This window comes from Mixophyes fleayi, chromosome 11 (genome assembly GCF_038048845.1).
Source record: "Mixophyes fleayi isolate aMixFle1 chromosome 11, aMixFle1.hap1, whole genome shotgun sequence".
Classification (NCBI taxonomy): Eukaryota; Metazoa; Chordata; class Amphibia; order Anura; family Limnodynastidae; genus Mixophyes; species Mixophyes fleayi.
In genome coordinates this window covers 62,284,614-62,307,636 of record NC_134412.1, presented here as the reverse complement: position 1 = coordinate 62,307,636, position 23,023 = coordinate 62,284,614, and the positions used below count along the sequence as shown (strand labels likewise).

Here is a 23,023-nt window from a genome sequence, read left to right as displayed (position 1 = left end):
TTAATAGTGGGTGATTTATACTTTTTAAAGGAGATGTGGGGGGGGTCTGATCCACAGTCCATTTTGAATCTGAATGGGGTTTTACAAGTATCAATTGAAGGTGATTGGATATCTGCCGCGACTTGTAGATTCTGATTCAATTGAGACACTGGCTCAGTCCTGACTGTTTCAGAATGATCCTGTTCTACCTTAATAATACATAGAATACAGACACCTGTTAAGTGAGTTTTGCATTTGCTTGATGCTTAAAGCTGTTTCTGTGTTTCAGGATACCATGCACCGTTAGATCTCTACCCAGAGTTCTACCGAATTGCCAAAGACCCCTCTATTCACACTGTGCCAGAGAGCAAGACTGTGAATGTGTGCGTGGGGAAAGAATGGTATCGATTTCCCAGTCATTTCCTTCTTCCAGACAAGTGAGTTACATCCTGTACAATGTGCCTAGATTTACATAGCACGGTTATCTGTAGGTTGCAGGTACGCTTTAACAAGAGGTGCGAGATTCCATGTTCTCTGCAAACACTTCATTAAGGCCAAGGTCAAAATGTGATTCTCTCTGGAAATCAGACTCTTACTCTTCTGTAGAGGAACACTTTTTTTTTATCTAATCATTTATGCTTAAGATTTCATTCATATCTGCAAAATTAAATAACAGTAGATATATTAAGTGGATTTGTAGTAAGACTTTAATTTTTACTGCTTAATAACTGTTGGGAATTTTCCTCTTTACGACCAGACCAATCTTTTGTTTTCTAGATAATCATCATCACCATTTATTTAGATGCATTTTTGTCACTAGCGAATAACTTATTACATCTTTTGTTCTTGCCAAGTAAACTTTATATTGTTTTTGTGTTTTTTTATGAATGTTTCTGTGGCAGATGGTTTTCATTTGGTTGCATATTTGAGTATAAATCTTTATTTTATGGAATTTATATAGGAAAAAGTAGTGAAAGGTAAAAACAAAAATACATACTTTTATTGTTCTGACAAACTCATTTGTGATAAATCATTTGTTTGCTTTCATTTTCTAACTTGTACTAGAATAGTGACACGATCAGGATCCTATGGATCATTTTGTCTAATAACAAAACACATCTGTTTAGTAATTGGAAGATTTTCTGTGATAAAGAATCTTAGTGTGTTAGATGTCCTGGCTCTTATTTCTTTCATTTTTAACATTGATACAAGGGTTAAATACAATTTCAAGTATAATGTGTTTGTCATAATTTGATGACTTGAATGAATGTGTGTATTTTTTGACAGCCAGTTGGGCCTGTAAACCTTTATTGACAGTCCATCTCTGTGACTTTGGGCCCAAAAAGACCACCGATCCAGGTCAACATCTGATTGGAATACATTTGATTAGATCTTGATTGAGATAAATGGTAAATTTTAGCGAGCGGCGACCACATCTTTCCACGTATGTGGTTATTATTCAACAGCTCTAACGGTGCCATGTTGGATTGGGTCTTTTGACCCAAGTTCTGGATCTTTCAGATTGCATATGCATAAGCAGGCACTAACAATATCTGTTACATCATGGACAAGACATACTCATTCTACCTATTGAGTATGGTTGCCAAGTTAGTCTCTCAATTGTGTAAGTTGGTCATATTTAAAGGGAAAATATACCCAATCATGAGGGTTTGTTATACATTAGATGAAGAATTCACTTACTGCATTTCTTTTCTTCTTTTCTTCTTGTAACCTTCTCTGCTAAGTAAAATGTTGTTATCTCACCATTGTTCCATAAGTGTTGCATTCTCCACATTATAGTGACTGGGGCATTCTGCACAGTTTGGAAGCCATGTTTACCAACTGTTCCTGTTTTGGAACAATATTCCTCTGTCTGGCTTTTTCCAAAATGCCTCCTCTTTTGAATCTGTTATATAATACCACAGTGCCTTCTAAAAGTACTCCGCTTCCATCCCTTATCTCACAGCCTGTACTTTTTTATTTTGTAGAACAATCATTTTTTGTTTGTGAGTGTGTCACGTTCATAATTTAATTTTCAGAGTCCCCACACAAAAAGGATGAGTGTAAACTATAAAGTAGTATAAACTCTATAGCTAAAATACTAGAATTTAAGAAATATTCACCCGCTGTGATCGATATGTAGTAGAACCACCACAGATGTTTTATGGTCCGGACTCTGACTGGACCACAAGTCACAACAGTATCAAGCTTGCAGTGTAATCTGCATCTGTTGAAAGACAGACTTTCTCCCCAGCTTGATCTTTTCGACACCCCCCTAACATGATGCTATAACTGTCATACTTAATGGGTGGGATGATGATGTACAGTGTTTGATTTACACCCCACATACGTTTTAGCGTTCAAGCTACAAAGTTCCAGAAGACTTTCTGCCACCTCTCTGCAGCATCTTCTAGGTGGCAATATGCCAAGTAACCGAACCAGATGTCTGTTTGCAATTACAAAGGGTATAAATATAGTTTTCTATATAATAATGTCTGTTTTTAATATTTTGTGGAAAGGTTTTGGAATTTGTATTTTGGTTTGATATGGTATTCAATACATTCTAGAACCAGTGTCCAAAAAAATCCTACTTTAGTCTATTTGAAACTCGGAATTTGCGGCAAGAAAATTGGAAATATATATTGGGGATGAATACTTTTTTTAAAAGCGCTGTTTATGGACAAACTACTCTGTTGGTATGCAGACATGTGCCTAGATTTAGTCTTGCACATCATTTATATTTTAGGTAGCTGAATTGTGTGTGTGTGTGCGCGCACACTTGGCTACGAACCCAAGTAGAAGCCTGTTCTCTTTACATTAATTCTTGAGTCCATCAATCAAATTTTAATAGTTATGGTGAAAGACATAGGTTTATGGCTTTATCTGATAGGACACAATACACCCCACTCTGATTATTACAAGAGTCCTGCATCAATGTATTAAATATGTTCTATGTTTTGCTGTTTTTATTTATGTAGTTGGCAACTCCAGTTCATTAAATCAGAGTTCAGGGGTCAACTCCCAAAACCTTATGCCAAGGGGCGACGAGCAACAAGAATTGTTCCCAATGATATGAACGATCAGAATCTGGAAGAGACCTCTAGATATGTGAGTGAATTTATCGTTTTCTGTGTTTTTTGAGTTTCTAAGATCTGTAATTACTGTCATTACTTATTTGGCTAAATTAATACTTTGCCAAATGCAACATTCAAAATAAAAACTGCTGAATTGCTGCAATTTTAGAGTAATGCTCTGTTCCAAAAATATGCTACAAAAGTAAAAGTCAATTTAATGTCATGCTCGTGGCTAATTGTATTGTCATGTTCACTAAAATCAAGCTTGAACCATTTATCGGAACCTGCCTCTGATCACTGCCACAGATTTGGTATGGAAATCTCATCTTCTCTCGGCTTGCCTTATGTAACAGCTTGATTATAAATTTGCATGTTGTCATTCAAAAGATATTCATGCAGAGTTTGTGCTGTATGAATAAAAACCTAGTGGTTTGTTCTTTGCTTAGAAAAAAAACAAAAAATAGCACTTTTGTTAGATGGTTAAAATAGTCTTTAGAATTGTCTTCCAAAGCACGAAGGTTAATTTGTTGTGACGTCAGTAACTTTTTAAATGCTGCTGTGTTTCTCTCACGCTGAGCATGATTTCTTGGTAATCTGTCAGCCTTCAATCAGAATAAGACCCAACATTCTGCATGTCTATTTGCAGACCTGACTCACAAACGATTTCTATTTCTGACTGCACACAGCAAGTAGGGAACGTTTATGAACGTCATCACACCGCGAGCACCTTCTGCACTTACGCACTGGATATTTTTTTATAAATATGGAAAAGTAACTGTAATTTTGGATTGTTAAATACATGTAAGGATGCATGTATATTTTTGGACCAATAAAGAGCGGTCGCATGTCTTTATATTTCCAACAATACTATAGGTTTATGTCTATGAAGATGAGAGCAAGACATTGAACAAGTGTGCTTGCTCCATCTCACAATTGTAACCTGTGTTCTGTTGTAGAATGTACAACAGTATCATTGACATCCACCTACAGTGATGATCCTGTCATGCCATAAGCTTTAATACACTAAGGGGCACATTTATCATTATTCACATAAAGTGAAAAGTAGTTTTCAATCCTTATCGCAATGATAAGGATTGAACTACTTCTCACATTTATGTACAGCCCTGCACAGAAACAGCAGTTCCGAAAAACTGCTGTTTCAGTGATAAAAAAAAATCATACTTACCCCCCTCTTCGGAAGCGCTGTCTCCGGGTCTTCTCTTCACTCTTCAATTGCGCATGTCCAGTTCCAAGAACTGGACATGCGCACACAGATCCCCTCTCTGTCTCTGCAACGATAGCAGAGAGAGAGCGCTGAGTGACTGGGAGGGATCATGTGATCCCTCCACACATGCGCTGTACAGCTCTGCTCTCCGGAGCAGAGCTGACAGCATTAGATTTCCTCAATTCGGATGATGTACGCCAGCTTCAGCTGGCGTACATTAACATGACAAGTTCCCCGAAAAAAATGTTTTTTCGGGACTTGTTAGATTGCGGCCAGGAGCAGTCACCATTCTGTTGAATGGTGACTGCTCCCAAAAACGAAGAGGAATGCAAAGCAGCAGATATCCATGATATCTGCTGCGATGCCCCCTTAATAAATTTGCGGAGGACACTGTGGGACCTTAATGACCCGTTAAAAGCACTATCGTGCTTTATTAAATATGCCCCTAAGCTTTAATACACCTTATTCATTCTTTTAGCATTCAATTCTGAAAGTTCAATTATGTTGTTGTTTGAATTCTGGAGACCTAAAATCAGAAGAAATAATGGTTCAAAAGTGTAACCGGGTAGAAGGGAGACAGACTGGTGGTGGGAAATGAATTAAAGGGGGAGGGTGGTGGTAAGAAGAGAGCTATAGTATATAAGTATGTGTTACAGCTAATGATTATAAACCTTTGTGTAAAATTGACTTCAGACTAATATTAACATATCAACAATAGATGAGTAGCTGTCTTGTACTCAATAGAAGATATAAAGTTTGAATTTTTGGAAGGCCAACTCGGAGGTCACTAGACGTGATCCAAGCGAGTGATGTAGGGCTGCTTGTTTAAAACATGTGTTCCCGGTCCTGTTGGTAACCTGCCCTGTGTGTGCACCTAACAGTCTTGTAAATAATCTGCTCCGGGGGCCACTGTGATGTTGATGATACAGCAGAGCGATTCTGGTGTCCTTTGTTAGTATGAGCAGAATAACAGCTTCTGATACATATGCTTCCTGAAAATGTTCCTTATATTGACATACTAGATAAGGACAAGTCAAAAGTAGAGTCACAAAACCCATTGGTGAAATGGTAAATGCTGTATAAAGTCTCTGTTATGGTATGCATAAAGTAATAGCCTGCTTTATGCGTTTTAAGCTGTTACAAAAGTACACCAAAGCTTGATGACGTTGTAGCACAGTAAAAGTCAGATGGCGGGGATTACCCACCAATGTTCTGAAATGCAGACTCTTCCGGCAGAGCAGTGCTACATTATATACATTTTTCTCTTTAATGTCCTATAAAACTTTTTATAAAATAAAAAAATTGATAGTCGTTGACCACAATTATCTGTGCCTCCGTCTTGGGGTGAATTTCTGTTTTCACACAGGTTAGACATAAGTAAAACTGTAGAATTGTTTTAGATAACATCTTACACTATGTGGGTTAGTAACACTTTGTGACTCAACTGCATTTGCTGTTTTCAATAAAACAATTTAACTACAAGGTGTCCATTGCAGGCAAATATTTTTTTGTTACGAAATGAAGCATTTGAAAACCATGATGTAGAAATCCTGTGTTTGCCACTGGCCACCAAAAGAGAGAGTTCTAGGGTTATTAACTTCTGGGTTTATACTTTGTGAAAGTATCTGAGGCATACCTACTAACTTTGCAGTCTTAAGGGAGGGTGGGATGGACCAGGTTGCGTTGGAACACATAATTTTGGCCCCATCTCGCGATGCCATGATGTGAAAGCAAAATTTTGTCTCAGTGGACGTGACCAAAAAAATGACACGATTAACAGCGAATTGCGTCATTGAGTCTCCCGTACTACCCACTTCGCAGGATGTGGGAGAATGGCTTGCTCTCAAGAGAGACCTACCCGGAACTCGTGAGTCTCCCGGACATTCTGGGACAGTGGGCAAGTAGGAATTAAGGTAATAATAGCAATAAAACAACTTTTTCTCATTTTATTAAAAATGTCCTTTTTTAATTTTTTTTTATTACACTCTCTCCATTAAAATATTTTCTTGACTATGGTATCAAAAGAAACCCTATGAGTCTTGAAAAAAAAATATTCACTTGAGTGAAATAAATAGGATTAAAGCTGGGTACACACTACAGAAAATGACTGGAGATGCAATTTTGCGAAAGACTGAAAGACCCAATGATCACACAGATTCATGTGTACACACCTACACAATTTACCTTCAGATGTGTGCTCCTCATCTGTCATAACCATCTATTGAAAAAATCATCACCCTCTATAGAGATCTGCCTACACTGCTGGTCGTGCGTGCATAAACGCTTCCACATTTGCCGACACCTTTCCATAGTTGATAGTGATTTTTAGTCCGTTTATAAAATCTAATCAAAAGATTTGATGTGCTTTGGTACGATAGAACATGATCGTGGGAGCGTACACGCTAATGTGATATCGGACCTAAGTCATTTATCGTTTAATTGTCATGATAATTGGTTGAGAAACATGTCGTGTGTTACCCAGCTTAAGTCTGACAGATAAGCAGATAAATTGTATTGCTGCTTGTGTAACCAAGCCTCAATGCCTAATGCCTTGTACTAGCCAAGGAAGACAATACGGCTATTTAAAAACTTGAAATTTCATGATATGTAAAACTAATTACAGGTTGAGTTTTCTCTTTATAACAAGCGCCCAATATAGGTTGTTAAAAGCAAAGCTTTGTATACAGTACCATTAAACTAATGATACATGGCAAAGATTCAATAGTTTGCATTAGTGGTGTCACGCTATGCAAAATACACCTATGGTTTTTTTTTTTGTCCTACAAGCATTTTTAATTATTCCTTTCTCTGAAACTGCTACCCTATTAAATGTTAAAATGTTTCTTAATGAAGCAAACCCAGTTGTTAAAGTTTTATCACACAACCTGCCAGCTGGATGGATTTTTACTGTATAAGGTAACCTTCCTATTAAAGTAGCGGTCTAGAACGTTGGTTTCATGGTCTACAGCAGGTGTTCCCAAAATCTTAATACATAGGGGCCACAAACTTCCACTGGAATGAGGCAGAGAACCTCAACCATTCAAATGTGTTTTTCCTATGCATGCAGTGTAAGAGAACTTAACACTCCGGAGTTCTTTTGTCACAATGATCAGGATACCTTCACAGGAGAGCCCTTCTGTATCCAATCAGAAGGAAGTTTTGCAAAAAGACAATACCCAGACCTATATTTCTGACAGAAATCTCACGCTGTCTGTCACTGGAGCTCTTCCCACTTCCTTACACACACATAGTCACCCACCCTGGACCACCCTGGCACAGTACAAGAATCCCCTGTTATCACAGGAGCTTTACTAACTCCCTATGTTTTTTTTTACAACCCATCACCCTGTCACCCACCGCTAGTCCAACCATTCATTGGAAGAAACATCTGCACAAGAACTGTTTGTTGAGAGCTTCATAGATTGGGTTTTCATAGCCGAGCAGCCACACATAAGCTTCCGATGACCATTCAGAATGCCAAGTATCGACTGGGGTGGTGTATACTACACCATCATTGGGATCTGGATTAACTAATCCCGCTTCAATTTGTGGCAGTCCAACCGTTGATTATGGGTTTTGGCAGCTGTCGGGAGAACTTATGTTGGCTGTTTGTGATGGTTTAGCCGGGGCCCCTTAGCTCCATTGAAGGGAAATCTTAATTCTGCATCAAAAGACATTCTACAGAATTGGGTGCGTCCACCTTTGTGGCAACCGTTTGGGGAAGGCCCTTTCCTGTTTCAGCCATGACAATGCTCCAATGGAGAATTTAACTTTCCTGCACAAAGCCCTGACCTTAACCCCATTAAACACCTTTGGGATGAATTGGAAAGCTGACTGCCAGCCAGGCCTTATCGTCCAACATCCGTGCCCGACCTCACTAACGTTGTTGTGGCTAAATGGTTGCAAATCCCTGTCGCAATGGTCCAAAATCTAGTAGAAAGCCTTCCCAGAAGAATGGAGTCGCATATAGTAGCAAAGGGGGTACCAACAATATTTAATGCCAATGGTTTTGGAATGATATGTTCAGATAACAGATTTAGGTGTAATTTTTGGGTGTCTGCATACTTTTTGGCATGTAGTATGTATGTATGTATATACAGTGTATATACACTGACCAGCCACAATATTAAAACCACTGACAATTGAAGTGAATTACATTGATTATCTTGTTACAATGGCACCTGTCAAGGCCTGGGATAAATCAGCAGCAAGTGAACCGTCAGTTCTTGAAGTTGATGTGTTGAAAGCAAGAAAAATGGGAAAACGTAAGGATCTGAGCTGAGCGACTTTGACAAGGGGCCAAATTGTGATGGCAAGATCGCCTGAGTCAGAGCATCTCCTAAACGGCAGGTCTTTTGGGGTGTTTCCGGTATGCAGTGGTTAATACTTACCAAAAGTGGTCCAGTGAAGGACAATCAGTGAATTGGTGACAGGGTTATAGGCGCCCATGGCTCATTGATGCACGTGGAGAGCGAAGGCTAGTCTGTCTGGTCCAATCCCACAGAAGAGCCACTATAGCACAAAATGGTGAAAAAGTTAATGCTGGCAGATAGGTATCGCGACACAGTGCATTGCAGCTTGCTGTGTATAGGCTGCGTGTCCGCAGACCTGTCAGAGTGCCCAAGCCGACATCTGTCCACCACCGTAAGCTCCTACATTGAGCATGTGAGCATCAGAACTGGACATTGAGGCAATGGAAGAAAGTCGCCTAGTCTGATTAATCATGTTTTCTTTTACATCATGTGGATAGCCGGGTGCATGTGCGTCGTTTACCTGGGGAAGAGATGGCACCAGGATACACTATGGAAAAGGGAGTCAAGTCAGAGGAGGCAGTGTGATGCTCGTGGCAATGTTCTACTGGGAAACCTTGGGACCTGGCATTCATGTGGCTGTTATTTTGGCACGTACCACCTACCTAAACATTGCTGCAGACCAAGTACACCCCTTCATAGCAATGGTGCTCCCTGATGGCAGTGGCCTCTTTCAGCAGGATATTTCGCTCTGCCATGCTACAAAAATGGCTCGGGAATGGTTTGAGGAACATGTCAGAGTTCAAGGTGTTGACTTGGCCTCCAAATTCCCCAGATCTCAATCCGATCGAGCATCTGCAGGTTTTGCTGGGAAAACAAGTCCGAGCCATGGACACTCCACATCGCAACTTACAGTATTTAAAGGATCTTCTGCTAACGTCTTGGTGCCAGAAACCATAGGACACCTTCAGAGGTCTTGTGGAGTCCATGCCTCAATGGGTCAGAGCTGTGTTGGTGGCATGAGGGCTACCTACACAATATTAGACAGGTGGTTTCATTGTTGTGGCTGATTGGGGGTATTACTTATCTGAACAGAAAATTTAAGATTAAGGGAAAGGCTTTTTTGACTTTCTGTTTTAAATGGATACTAGAAGCAGCTCTTCTGTGCCTAAAATGGCAGATAATGGGACAATGCCTTATGGTGAGGAAGATTATAGTGTTTCTTACAAACCCCTTACCTGCTGTCATACAGTATAAGCTTTTACACATATGTTTTTAACATGCATATCTGTGCAAACCATTTCTTCAATTTCTGAGAAAATTCTATATGTTTAACTGTCCATTATCCCCTTAAAAGCTGTCAAAATGTTGTTGAACTGGACCTGTCAAAAAAAAATAGTTAATGGTGATTTCTTCCATAATTAGTAGCCATTAGTAGATCTGAAGCTGAATTGTACTAAAATAATCAAAATGGTAGTACTGTGGCACATAAAACGTTAAAATGCCATTAATATATATAGATTTTATTGATTTTTACTATTTTCTCTTGCCAACCACTCACTTAGTTAATTGTCGTATGTTGTAACAAGAAGTATAGCTAATGAGACTTTAACAAGCTCGCTGGTGGGGACAAAAGAAGAAGAAAGTACCAATCTGAATTTTTGGCCGACGGTCCCTGCTTTTTAAACCAGGCTTTGTCTTCCTCAACTTGCTCTTCCATTGTCAGGGTAATAATGTCGCGCATCTTCTATCTTCCAACAGCCATGTTTCCCAAAGAGTGGGTAGAAAACAGGGAGAAGCATTGCTTGTTACCATCCTATTCAGGGTCTGTCTTGTGAGCACAGAACGTAGCTCCACACGTTGCCATCAGCAGCACATTCAGGAGAAATCAGCACGGGCTGCAACTCTGAAAAGCTCGTCAGCTCTATTGTCAAAGGCTATTAGAGGAATGGTACAGATTGGATCAACGGGGAAGGAGAGAGGGGAGTAATGATAAAGTGTGCTTTTTTGGCTTCAGTTCTGCTGTGGGTATGCTACAGAACACATATATTTTAGCAGGTTGAAATTTCTGCACAAATTTAACTCTTTGTAGCAATTGCAAGATTTGTTCTCCTATCTATTATAAACCACTCAGTTGTTCACTATCTAAATGGACCAAAAGAGGAACACTTCACATGAGTGCGTATGAACATTTTGGATGCATTTTAAGTATAACCTAAAGTTTGCATGTACCAAATTCTCACAAGAGCTCTCTAGGGCATAAAAAAAACCTTTCCTTTAGCAGAAATAATGCTGTGAGGTTTTTTTTCCATTACATTTGGGAAAATACAGTGTTTGTAAGTCTCAGGATCTTCATCATATAAATAAAGTCTGGCTTGTTAAAACCTGAAGAGTCCTTAAATGTTTTTTCCCCTCTGTGCATAGAAAGCGTTTGTATAGCTACAGTATTCAGAGGTCTAAAGAACATATCTGATGTAACAGGGGTCTTATAGGTATGATGTGCCTGATTCATTAAGGCATGCAAGACAAACGTATTGTGCAGTTTTTAGGTTTTGGGGTTTTCTTTTTTATAAAAATGCACATACATCAGGAATACGCACGTCCGTATTCAACAAGGAGCAGATGTAAAGATACTTATGTCATACTTGCCAACTTTAGAATGTTGGTATCCGGGAGCCTGCGGTGTAGGTGGGCGTGATGGGGGGGCAGGTCTCCCAAATGCGTGTCATTTTGGAGTGGGCACTTCCTAGTGAAGTGGGCAGATCTGGGAGATTGCCACACTCTCCCGGGAGTCCGTGCGACTCTAGCAAAATGCGGGAGTCTCCCGGACATTCCGGGAGAGTTGGCATGTATGACGTATGTTGTTGAATAAGAGTCTAGGTGTGCTCTGGTCTACCAGACAATACACTGCAGGATATGTCCAATATGTATGTGGAAATATAAAGTCCCAAAAGAATATTAAAAAAAAAACAACATTTGGGGGCATATTCCGATCCGATCCGCGTTACCGCGGAAAATGCGCACTATTGCCGGTAATACGGTATCGCAATAACGCGGATTTTCTTACGCAGCCCTATTGCGGTACCGCGGATTACGTTCGCGGCCGTTCCGGCGCAATCCCGCGGATCGGAATTGAATATGCCCCTAAGGATGTTATGAATGTCTACTGTACATAAAATGCATTTTACAGTTGCTCTTGATTGCGCACCCATGTTCTAGCATACATACGTGACAGTCATCACTAGTATTCGTCAGTTACATATGACCTGTAGATCGTGCAAGTGATATAACAGAAAAAACATGTGCCTTAGAGATTCACAGAGCTTGAATTGGACGCTGTTGCTTGTACTCGAGCTTGGCACGCCCCCACTGTGCATTGACTACATGCATATATGCGCCTTCCCTACCCTGTTCTGCCCCTGAACTTGTAGGCTGTAATAAGGCTACTTTGCGCTCGAAAATTAATTGGATACACTTGCATTCTCTGGGCTATAGTTCTGGGCATGTGCAGAACAATTTAACACAAAATACGGCAAGTATCGGCATTTGCGTTCCTTCATGAATCAGGCCTTATAAGTATTGTTAAGTAAAACATGTTGATTCTTTTTCATGCATCAATTCTCTGGTTACATTGGTGCTTCTAGGGCAGGACCTCCTCTGAATTGCTACATGGGGTGGGCCATAAGTAAAGAGAAGGTGGTTGACGTAAAATGAGCTGTTATACGGTTAAACAATACTTCTTTAAAACATAGACATGCCATTAAAAGTCCACTCAAAACAAGTCGTGTTACTCTAATCAGTGTAGCAGTATACATAGGAGAGACAGAATTGTTTATATGCTTGCTTTTAGCACTATTATATTAAATCTTATATGCATTCCATTAGGTAACTACTTGCCATAAAGTAAATTGCTATATGTTGTTTAAAGTGGTTTTTACGAGTGCATGTATATAAAATGACTAAAGTTCATTTATTTTACGGAACAACAAAATAAAGAAAGGGAAAGTAACAGGTTATGTTGGAGGTGACATCTATAATATACAGATCTATGGATCTTGGTGTCAATTTATGTATTTCTGCCAAATGCGTAACACAATGGTTCGGAATGTGCTGTATACAAATGATTAGATTTTTTTTTTTTTCACTTGATATAATCGTTTTAAGTTGCCAAAGCTATTAACAGGAACCACCCGAAACCAGAAAGCTTTAGAATCAATAGAATAGGATGGGACTTAACCCCCCAAATTGAATCTAATTGCTTCTTCACAGCATGTAGGTCCTTTTGTGCAGGTCTCCGCTCTGTACAGCTCAGTAGTTCTGGGTGTGTGATTTATATCTCCTGAGCCTTTGCGAGAGACATATTTATAAGGAAGATAATATCCCTGGCTGGAAGTGGCTATTGTGACGTCAATCCCCAAATCATTATGTTGTCCCCCCGGAGACGAGTCCTGTTTGCTTGATGTCATTACGGAGTACAGAGATGCCATGCTGTACCCTGTGGTGGAGACGTCATGCAGTAAAATCAGTTCATAGGACACAACTAAGCTATTAGTATTATGATTGATTATTAGAAAATGTAGTTGTTGTAGCAGATCAAAACAACTAATTCTACTAATACTGGAAATATGGTCGGTTAAAAAAATAATGTCAATATATGATATAAATTGTATTTTTCTTTCATTCAAAATCGGTGATCAAAGTGGAAATTTAGAAGTGGTGGTATGAAAAATGTAATGGGAATGTGAGTGAATGAGTGGAATTTGATAGTGTTACAATGATGGCAGTAGAAGTGGCAGTACGGCATACCACCGTATGCACCTCGCTTCCACTGCTATACATAATAAATGTACGCTCAGTCTGTTTTATTCTTATGTAGCACATGTATGGGACCTGTAGATGCTGTTACAGTTGTACAATGTTTGAGGGTGCTTCCGTCCAGTACAGGGCTCTGGAACAGCCTTATGAATAACAACACTTAATAGGAGAACAATAAAAAATACTGTAACTGTAAAGTTGTAAATATATTTAAGAAGAAATAATATAATGGTACAGCCAGTGTCCACTCCTTATCTACTATGGATTAACCAAGCCTAGTGTGAGAACAAGGTAGATGGAACTGCCTTACTTGTAGTAAGATCTCTGCGATTGTTTAAAAATGGCAGATTTTCAAGAGTGGTTTCTATATTATGGTCGATAAAGTGGTCTTTTTATATTGTCTAATATGAGCTGAAAACATCTGTGTCAGGAGCCGTAGCATAGTTACCAATATTTAAATACAAGTGCCATGAAGACATCTCTATATGTTATGCATTGCATGCTATATCTAAATGTAGAAACCTCAACCCAATGTAATGTCCATAAACACTAGATGTGACTAACAAAATAATATACTATTGTATTCATAAACACTTCCATAAATGAAATACATTTTATTAGCTTCATAATGGTATAGGATTTTTAAATGATGTTCTCTGTTTTCTGTATGCTTTCTTAGCTGTTAAATATGATACTGTGTTTGGTGGCTGGTTTTGCCTGGGAAGAGTTTAGAAAATCATTCGGAATTTATGGTTAAAGGCAATACTCTTACTGTCAGGCAATGGTTTATTGTGGACCCTGGTGGTAATAGGCAGAATCAGAATTTCTAACATCTCCCTGGATTTCTCTCCTATGGTGTTTTGCTTTGCATTCCCTCTACTAGCAAAGCAATTATTTTGTTGTTTTATAGCCCAGTAATTTTTTTACACACTCTGCCTTTTCCCATACGTTTCCTTATAGATTAAAATTTAACTGTTAAATGACAAGCTCTGTTCCTTGTGGTGTTGGCTTATAAATAGTTGCTCTGCTGTATGAGCTACACAGTGTTTTTGATCACAATGTCTTAGATCATACACTGTGTGTGTGTGTGTGTGTGTGTGTGTGTGTGTGTGTGTGTGTGTGTGTGTGTGTGTGTGTGTGTGTGCGTGTGTGCGTGCTCGCGCGCAATATCAGGAATACAAAATCTATTTTCTTCTAGCTTTTGTGGAAATAAGTCTCACATGCTATGGGAGCAATACATTGTTTTTATATACACTTCTGATTGTATGTCTCCCAGTACACATTTTATTGTAAGGTTAAAGATTATCAGGAAAGGGACATCATTCCTAATGTTTTATAATATTGGCAGAATGGTTAATTTTTTCCATATGTAAGTTATGTTGCACATTCTTTGACATCCTATAAATACATTTTATAAATGCTTACAAGTAATACTTCATCCTCCTCTCTCTTTCAGTGCTCTATACAGCAGCTGTTGTATATTTGGGTGGATTGTGCAATAACTACTAGGCGGCTCCGCGCAGGGACCGCTCCCCTCCGCCCTGTCCGGCTCCGCGCAGGGACCGCTCCCCTCCGCCCTGTCCGGCTCCGCGCAGGGACCGCTCCCCTCCGCCCTGTCCGGCTCCGCGCAGGGCCGTTCACATTTTATAGACTAGTTTGGATTTCTGCTCATAAATCCCTAAATATTGCTCCACTTGTGGCCATCCTGCGAATATTTCTTGAACAATGGAAAATAAGTCTGACCAATTACTTCCATTAGTGTTTGTGTGAGGTCATCGGCTATCCTGAAATTGCTTGGTGCTGCCTTTCCTTTTTAATCCAGTTATTTATAATTTGTTCCTAAATTTAATTGTCAGGGAATTGGAAGGACAGAATACTTAAGCTCTACATAACATGCTCACACAATTTTCAATCCATTTGTTTTTCTCAATTGTCATGTGTATATATTTCAGTATGAATATACTGTTGTGTGCATGTTTTCCCATATAGCTCAGCTGTGATATGTATTTTGCATTTTTCATACTTCCATCCCCCAGCATACCCTGCATTGTAATACTTTTTAGGAAGAAGCAACTCACTGTTAAACTCCACACGGTTTTTAAATTTAGAGATACCATTAGTTTCTACTGAAATCATAGGCTTTCATGAATATTGATTCAACCCATAAAAACAATTGCCTCCACTAGACAACGGGTATAATTTAGTGCCAAGGTTGGGGCCACACTGGTTCCCATGGTAACTTTTTAATGCATTTTATCAGGAACTTTGTTTCATCTTCAGAAATCACATATATATCCCCGCACCCTGCAGATTTAATGGTCACCACTAATATCTGCTGATGTAGCCCTTTTTCCCGCTGTTTGCCAATGTCATTGGAAATTACACATTGCTTCCATGACATCATCATTTAGTTATTTATATAGCGCCACTAATTCCGCATCTCTGTGCAGAGATCACACTCGCATCAGTCCCTGCCCCAATAGAGCTTACAGTCTAAATTCCCTAACACACACACACTTGTCTGTATCTACACCCAAACATACATGATACATGTATCCTCCACTCAGAACACCATGCTATTGTCTACTCTTCTGTGCTCAATGTACTCCTGTATTGAGCATATTGTCTGCGAAGTGACTTGTTGTAATGGGCACGTTTTTACTCTGTCATGCTGACCTTTTGTAGCGGGAATGTTTTTCTTTACAGCACTTTACAATTCGCATGGTGCATTAAAGTCTTGGCAGTAAGAGCTCATACATCTTGCAGATGACAGGCTTGTCTTTATCAGAAATCTTTATACTACAGGCCAAAATCAACAAATAATATGTTATCAGGCTGGTACTGACGTTCAGCCTCCAACTGAACGGAGAGTGAGGTTGAGAGAATGAGCTTTGATTTTTTTTTTTCTCTTTTCTCCATGCACATTTGTTTGGCAAACAAACAGGAGCATAGAAATAGAGAGACAGGTTTTAAATCTGTCACACTTCATTTAGTGTCTAATTTGTTGCTGTTCAATCCTCTTCTTCTTTTTTTTTTTTTATTCTTCAGGCTTATAGACCATATAGTCATTGTTTGTAGGGGGATCTTTAACGTTCTGATTAATCTCAGAAATTGATGTTCATTTGTCTAGTGATCCAGTTACACGCCCTTGGATTTCAGTGGAATATGTATCTAATTTTTCTGCAAATGCATGCTAATGTTTTATAAACATGAAAAGATCCTTGTAGATTGTAATTATTGTTAAAGTTGAATGGAAAATGTGTAGGAAGCAGTGACATGAACCAGAAGGTAAAGACAACTCCACCTTACAATTTAGAAAATGGGGGAAACCATTGATGCATACGGTAGTGGAATAACCTGTTCATGGATACTGCCACTGTGTTAATTGGCTCCGGGCAAATGGTGGATACAGGTTCTGTACTAGCTCGTGGCTCCAGGCAGATGATGGATACAGGTGATGTGCTAGTTTCTGGCTCCAGGCAGTTAGTGGATATATCCACTGTGCTAATTTGCTTTGGGCAGTTGGTGGATACAGGTACTGTGCTAGCTCCTGGCTCCAGGCAGATGATGGATACAGGTGATGTGCTAGCTCCTGGCTCCAGGCAGTTAGTGGATATATCCACTGTGCTAATTTGCTTTGGGCAGTTGGTGGATACAGGTACTGTGCTAGCTCCTGGCTCCAGGCAGATGATGGATACAGATGATGTGCTAGCTCCTGACTGGGGACAGTTGGTGGATACAGGTACTGTGCTAGCTCCTGGCTCCAGGCAGATGATGGATACAGATGATGTGCTAGCTCCTGACTGGGGACAGTTGGTGGATACAGGTGCTGTGCTAGCTCCTGGCTCCTGGCAGTTGCTAACCACAGAGTGCCAGTTCCCATAGAAGTTGATATTATAGTTACTGGCAGTTGAGGGTATAAGACATTTATAGAAAGCTGACATGGTGCTTCTCTGACCAGAGGTAAGACATGACAGAGTGCTTTGGAACTATGCCGCCATGTTTCTGTACCCATACAAATGGCTCCCTCAGTTTTAGTAACCAATTTGGATTTGATGTCTATGATCAGTATGTTTTTAGTTTTATTTGGCATTAACCAGCCTAAGATATATGTATTTACTTAAAAGAAAAAAAAAACCTTTGTCCCATTTTTTCCTAGTGTTAAAGAACTGCCTCATGGCTATAGTTCCTACTAAATATACATGTTCATCTGTAACCTTTTAAGAGCTGCTAGTAGGCTCACCACAATATAAAATGAGCTAAATCGTTAACATAACACATCCCACTTTCAGACTGGAACAATTGAAACAATTTATAGCAGTCAGATTAAAAAACGTATACAACATGATTGAAGAAAGCATTTATAAGCTTTAAAAATAATTTATACTAATGATATAGTTTTTATATAGACTTGAAAGAAGTACTTTAGTATAACATGGTTTTTTTTCATGAAATATTTTGTAGGTGGATATTGGCAAATGTCATTATTTGGTTGATTTGGATACTGTCACTAAAACAATACGGGAGCCTAAATACTCTACAAAGGAAGAATGGATGGTGATAGCTTACAAACCATTCCTGGAAGCTACAAGGTAAGGAATCTGATATATGTACCTCCCATCATAGTATAGTATACCTGAAGCAGCAAAATGTATCTAGTAAATATTCACCATCTTGATAAGCCATATGAGGGTTTTACCAGTGGCCATTGTGAACTTGCCACATCGGTGACAGATGTCATTAATGTATGTTCAGTGTTCTTGTACTCTTTGTGCCCTTACTCTTGTGCAAAAATAACAAATAAAAAGGACAATTCTAATGTAACTAGTTAAAAAATTATATATATATATATAATGTATATGTCCAAATCCAGTGCGGATCCTAACGAAAACCTGGAGATATAGAGTATCCACCCCTCTCTGTTACTTTGTTATTTAATACAAAATTCCATCAGACCCATTTAAGAGTGTCTAGCTATTGCACTCTGAATGCCCATGATCCTCAGGCTAGTAAACGAATTGAGCTTCATCTAATCCTGTTGCTTAGGGGTCTGTATCGTTTTGCCCACTATTTGTTGCCCGACAGTTATGTTTCATAATCTTTCATGCAATTATCCTCCCTTAATTGCCAATTACACTATTTTTAAATCATTTGTAAAATTGATTTGCCCACCCCATTTATGTAGGAAAAAGTTTCCTCGCCGGGGACCTGTTTCACAGTGACCCCTGATGAAATTGGGGTTCCACAAAGATCTCTATATGTAGAGATTACTACAGGGGAACATAACCTCTAGAGCTGCACTAACTGCATGAAAATAAAAAAGGGCAGAATCATCTAATCTTACTATCAACCCCCGTTTTAGTGAATATAGATATATAGAGTCTGCACACACAGTGGGGTTCCTTGATGTGACTGCACAGTTAGTGTCCATGCACATGCCAATCACGGAGCGTGCACTGTAGGTACTGCGTTAGTCCCTGTACGTGTGTGCACACCGTACGCTCCTTCACAGTCCCCCTGTTGTCGGAAACCCGACGTTACAAGTAAAGATTACCTATCTGTCCCTAGCTTTGGTGGTGAACTAGAAAACAAAAAAAATAACGAGAGGGAGAGAGAGAGACCCCGATAATTTTCAACTCTCTTCCTACCAACTATGGAGGAGATTAAAAAAAAAAAAACCTCTTGTGTTATTGGCACACAGCAGGAAAAAACACCTAGAGGGTGAACCATAGTGGAAAAACACCTTTTCCCCATGGATCTAAAGAGCAGAAGAAAAGAAAGAAGAGAGACAGGAATATAGCAGAGAAAGAGAAAAGGCACAAAGGAATAAAAAAATAAAGACATTCATGTAAAGCAATTACCATTCCCGCAGTCTGTGAAGCCCGCACAAAGTCCATAAAGCCCATACCTCCTTCCCTTAATAGTTCATCATTTGTTGTCTTTTGGTCTTCATATGTTCCCCTTCTCTGTCTCCCCACCGCCCGCTACCTCCCTCTATCCTGCCCTCCATTTCCCATCTGACCCCTTCCTTCGTCCTCTCCTCTTCAGCCCTCTATCCCAGTGTCTCTTTCTCCCTCGCTCCTCTCTGCCCTCTCCCTTCCGCGCCTCTCTTTTCTCTCACTATGCCCCCCTGTCCACGCGCCATTCCCATTCTCTCCCGGGGCTCCACCTCACCCTCTTGCCCCCGCTCTCCCAGGACTCTGCCCACCTTGCCAACTTCATCCCTATCTCTCCTCTTCCCTCCTTCCCCTTCTCCTGTGCCCTGTGGAATGCCAGATCCGTCTGCAACAAACTCACCGCCATCCATGATCTCTTCATGTCCAACTCTTTTAACCTTCTTGCCATTAAGGAAACCTGGCTCTCCAACTCTGACACTGCCTCCCCCGCCGCCCTCTCCTATTCACCCACTCCGCTAGACAGGGCCATCTTTTCCATTGGGCACGATGGGCAGATGCCCAGGGGCCCCATGGGCAAGGGGCACCATAGGCAGGGCTCTTAATTAGAATAAATAATCCTGCAAAAGAAAAAACCTGCAAAAAAAAAACCTTCAAGGGTCACTGAGCAAGTACATCTATCTATCTCCATATATCTATATCGGCATCTCTCTCTCTCTCTCTCTCTCTCTCTCTCTCTCTCTCTCTATATATATCTATATATATATATATATATATATATATATATATATATATATATATATATATATATATATATATATATATATATCTATATATCTAATGTGTGTAGGGGCCCGGGTGCACTGCTTTGCCCGGGGGCCCATAATGTTGTTAAGATGGCCCTGCCGCCAGACCCGGAGCCCGTCCAGGCGGTGGTGTGGGCTTCCTCCTCTCCCCTGCCTGTACTTTTCGTGTCATCCCCCCTGAACCCTCCCTTTCCTTCTCCTCTTTTGAAGCCCACTCTATCCGTCTCTTCTACCCCATCCACCTCCGTGTCACTGTCATCTACCGCCCCCCTGGTCCCACCTCTCTCTTCATCGACAACTTCGCCGCCTGGCTTCCTCACCACCTCTCCTCTGACCTCCCCTCCATCATCCTCGGCAACTTTAACTTCCCTATCGACAACCCCACTGACCCTGCGTCCATTAAACTGCTCACCCTCTCTTCCTCCCTTGGCCTCACACAATGGACCTCCTCCTCTACCCACTACCTTGGTCACTCCCTCGACCTAGTCTTCTCCTTCCTCTGTAATCTCTCTGACTTCTCCATTTCTCCCTTTCCTCTATCCGACCACCACCTCTCTTTCTCTCTCTCTCCTCTCCCGCTCCCCTCCCCACAGCCACTCCTACTCACTCCAGGCGCAACCTTGACGCTCTCGATCCTGCTACTCTGTCATCTACTCCTGACACTCTCCTTTCTCCCCTTTCCTCCCAGGCCTGCCCCAACCTGGCGGTCTCCTTCTACAACCACACCCTCACCTCTGCTCTTGATGCCATCGCCCCGGCCCACTCTGTCAAACCCCGTTGCTCCAAACCCCAACCTTGGCACTCCAAATTAACCTGCTTCCTCCAAAAATTCTCCCCTACGGCTTAACGACGCTGGAGAAAATCCCGCTCCCTGGCTGATTTTCTCCACTTCAAGTTCATCCTCTCTTCCTATAGCTCCGCTCTCTCTCTCGCCAAACAATCTTTCTTTAAATCCCTTATCTCCTCCCAGTCCTCCAACCCCCGCCACCTCTTTGCCACCTTAAACACCCTCCTGTCCCCCCCTCCCCCCTCCCCGCCACAGATTTTGCCTCCTTCTCTAAAATCGAGGCCATCTGACTCAAAATCTCCTCCTCCCCTCCGCCGCCTGCCCCCCCCCCAACCCCGCCCTCCCTCCCTCTCCCTCTAGCCACCACTCCCTTTTCTCCTTCCGCCCCACTACGGGAGAAGAAGTCCACTCTCTCATTTCATCCTCTCTTCCGTCTTCCTGTCCCCTGGACCCCATCCCCTCCCACCTCCTTCGCTCCCTTTCCCCCGCCACCTGCTCCCACCTCGCCCACCTCTTCAACCTCTCCCTCTCCATCCGCATCTCCCCCTCCTCCTTCAAACACGCTCTTGTATCCCCCATTCTTAAGAAACCTAATCTTGACCCCACCTCTCTCTCCAACTATCGCCCCATCTCTCTTCTCCCCTTTGCCTCCAAAATACTTGAGGCTCGTCTGCTTCCGCCTCTCCACCTACCTCTCTGATCACTCCCTTCACGATCCTCTCCAATCTGGCTTCCGCCCCCTTCACTCCACTGAAACTGCCCTGGCCATAGTTACCAACGATCTCCTCTCTGCTAAAGCTAGGGGCCACTTCTCCCTTATCATTCTCTTGGATCTCTCAGCGGCCTTCGACACCGTTGACCACCCACTCTTGCTCCACACCCTTCAATCCTTTGGCCTCTCCAGCTCAGCCCTGTCCTGGTTTACCTCTTACCTTGCTGACAGTACCTTCTCCGTCTCCACCTCTGGATCTATCTCCCCCCCCACTCCTCCCAGTAGGGGTCCCCCAAGGTTCTGTTCTCGGACCCCTACTGTTCTCTCTTTACACCTCTTCCCTAGGGGAACTCATCAGCTCCTTTGGTCTCAAGTACCACCTTTATGCGGATGACACCCAACTCTACCTTTCCTCTCCCGATCTCTCTCCCTCCCTCCTCTCCTGGGTGTCCGCCTGCCTCTCCGCCATCTCCTCCTGGATGTCCTCTAGATTCCTCATACTTAATCTCGCTAAAACCGAACCTATTGTCTTTCCCCCCCGCTCATTCCTCCTCCCCTTCCGACCTTTCTATCACCGTTCTCAACTTCTCTATGTCCCCTGTTCCTCAACTTTGCTGCCTCATTGTCACCCTTGACCCTCTCTCTCCTTTGCCCCTCATATTCTCTCTCTCACTAAATCCTGCCGCTTCCAGCTGCGCAACATCGCACTCATTTGGCCCTTCCTCTCCCAAGATGCCACTAAAGCTCTTGTCCACTCTCTTATTATCTCCCGCTTGGACTACTGTAACCTCCTCCTTACTAGCCTCCCCTTTGCTCTGTACTCAATGCTGCCGCTCGGTTCATTTTCCTTTCTCGCCGCTCCTCTTCTGTCTCCCCCCTCTACCAATCCCTCCACTGGCTCCCCATCCCCTACAGAATGGTGTTCAAGCTCCTTACTCTTACTTTCAAGGCCCTCTCCAACTCCACTGCTCCCTATATCTCCAACCTAATCTCCATTCCCGCTCCATCCCGCCCTTTGCGCTCGGCTAACGACCGCCGCCTCTCTTGCCCCCTGGTTACCTCCTCCCATGCTCGCATCCAAGACTTCTCCCGCGCTGCCCCCCTCCACTGGAACCAGCTCCCCCGCTCCATCAGAACTTCCCTCCCACTCCTGCCCTTCCTCCTGTCCCCCTCTTACCTCCCTCCTTTTCATTCTCCTCTCCCCCCCCCCTCTCCGTCTCTGCCTCTGTTCTCCCCATTCCCTCCTCCTACCATTGCGTCTCTGTCCGTCCTACCCTCCCCTTAGATTGTACGCTCCTTCGAGCAGGGCCTCCCCTCCTTCTGTTCTCCACCACCTTAACTCTGCTCTTCAGCTCCTTGTCTCTTCCACGAGGTCCTCCTGCCCTTCTACCCCTCTCTCTACCCTGCTTGGGGCTCTCACCTCTCATCTAGCTGTACATTGAGCTTCGGAGTTACTGTGCTTTTTGTTAACTGTACCGTGC

At 41.8% G+C, this 23,023-nt stretch overlaps 1 protein-coding gene across 2 annotated transcripts in view; it reads left to right on the top strand.

The window, feature by feature from the left end:
• Positions 1–23,023, top strand: part of ALG9 (ALG9 alpha-1,2-mannosyltransferase) — a 90,798-nt gene that overhangs the window by 44,152 nt on the left and 23,623 nt on the right. For both annotated transcript variants that reach the window (XM_075190914.1, XM_075190913.1), the window contains exons 12-14: positions 269–416; positions 2,958–3,087; positions 17,808–17,935. In XM_075190914.1, coding sequence (XP_075047015.1) covers positions 269–416; positions 2,958–3,087; positions 17,808–17,935 — 406 coding nt within the window. The remainder of the gene's footprint in view (positions 1–268; positions 417–2,957; positions 3,088–17,807; positions 17,936–23,023) is intronic.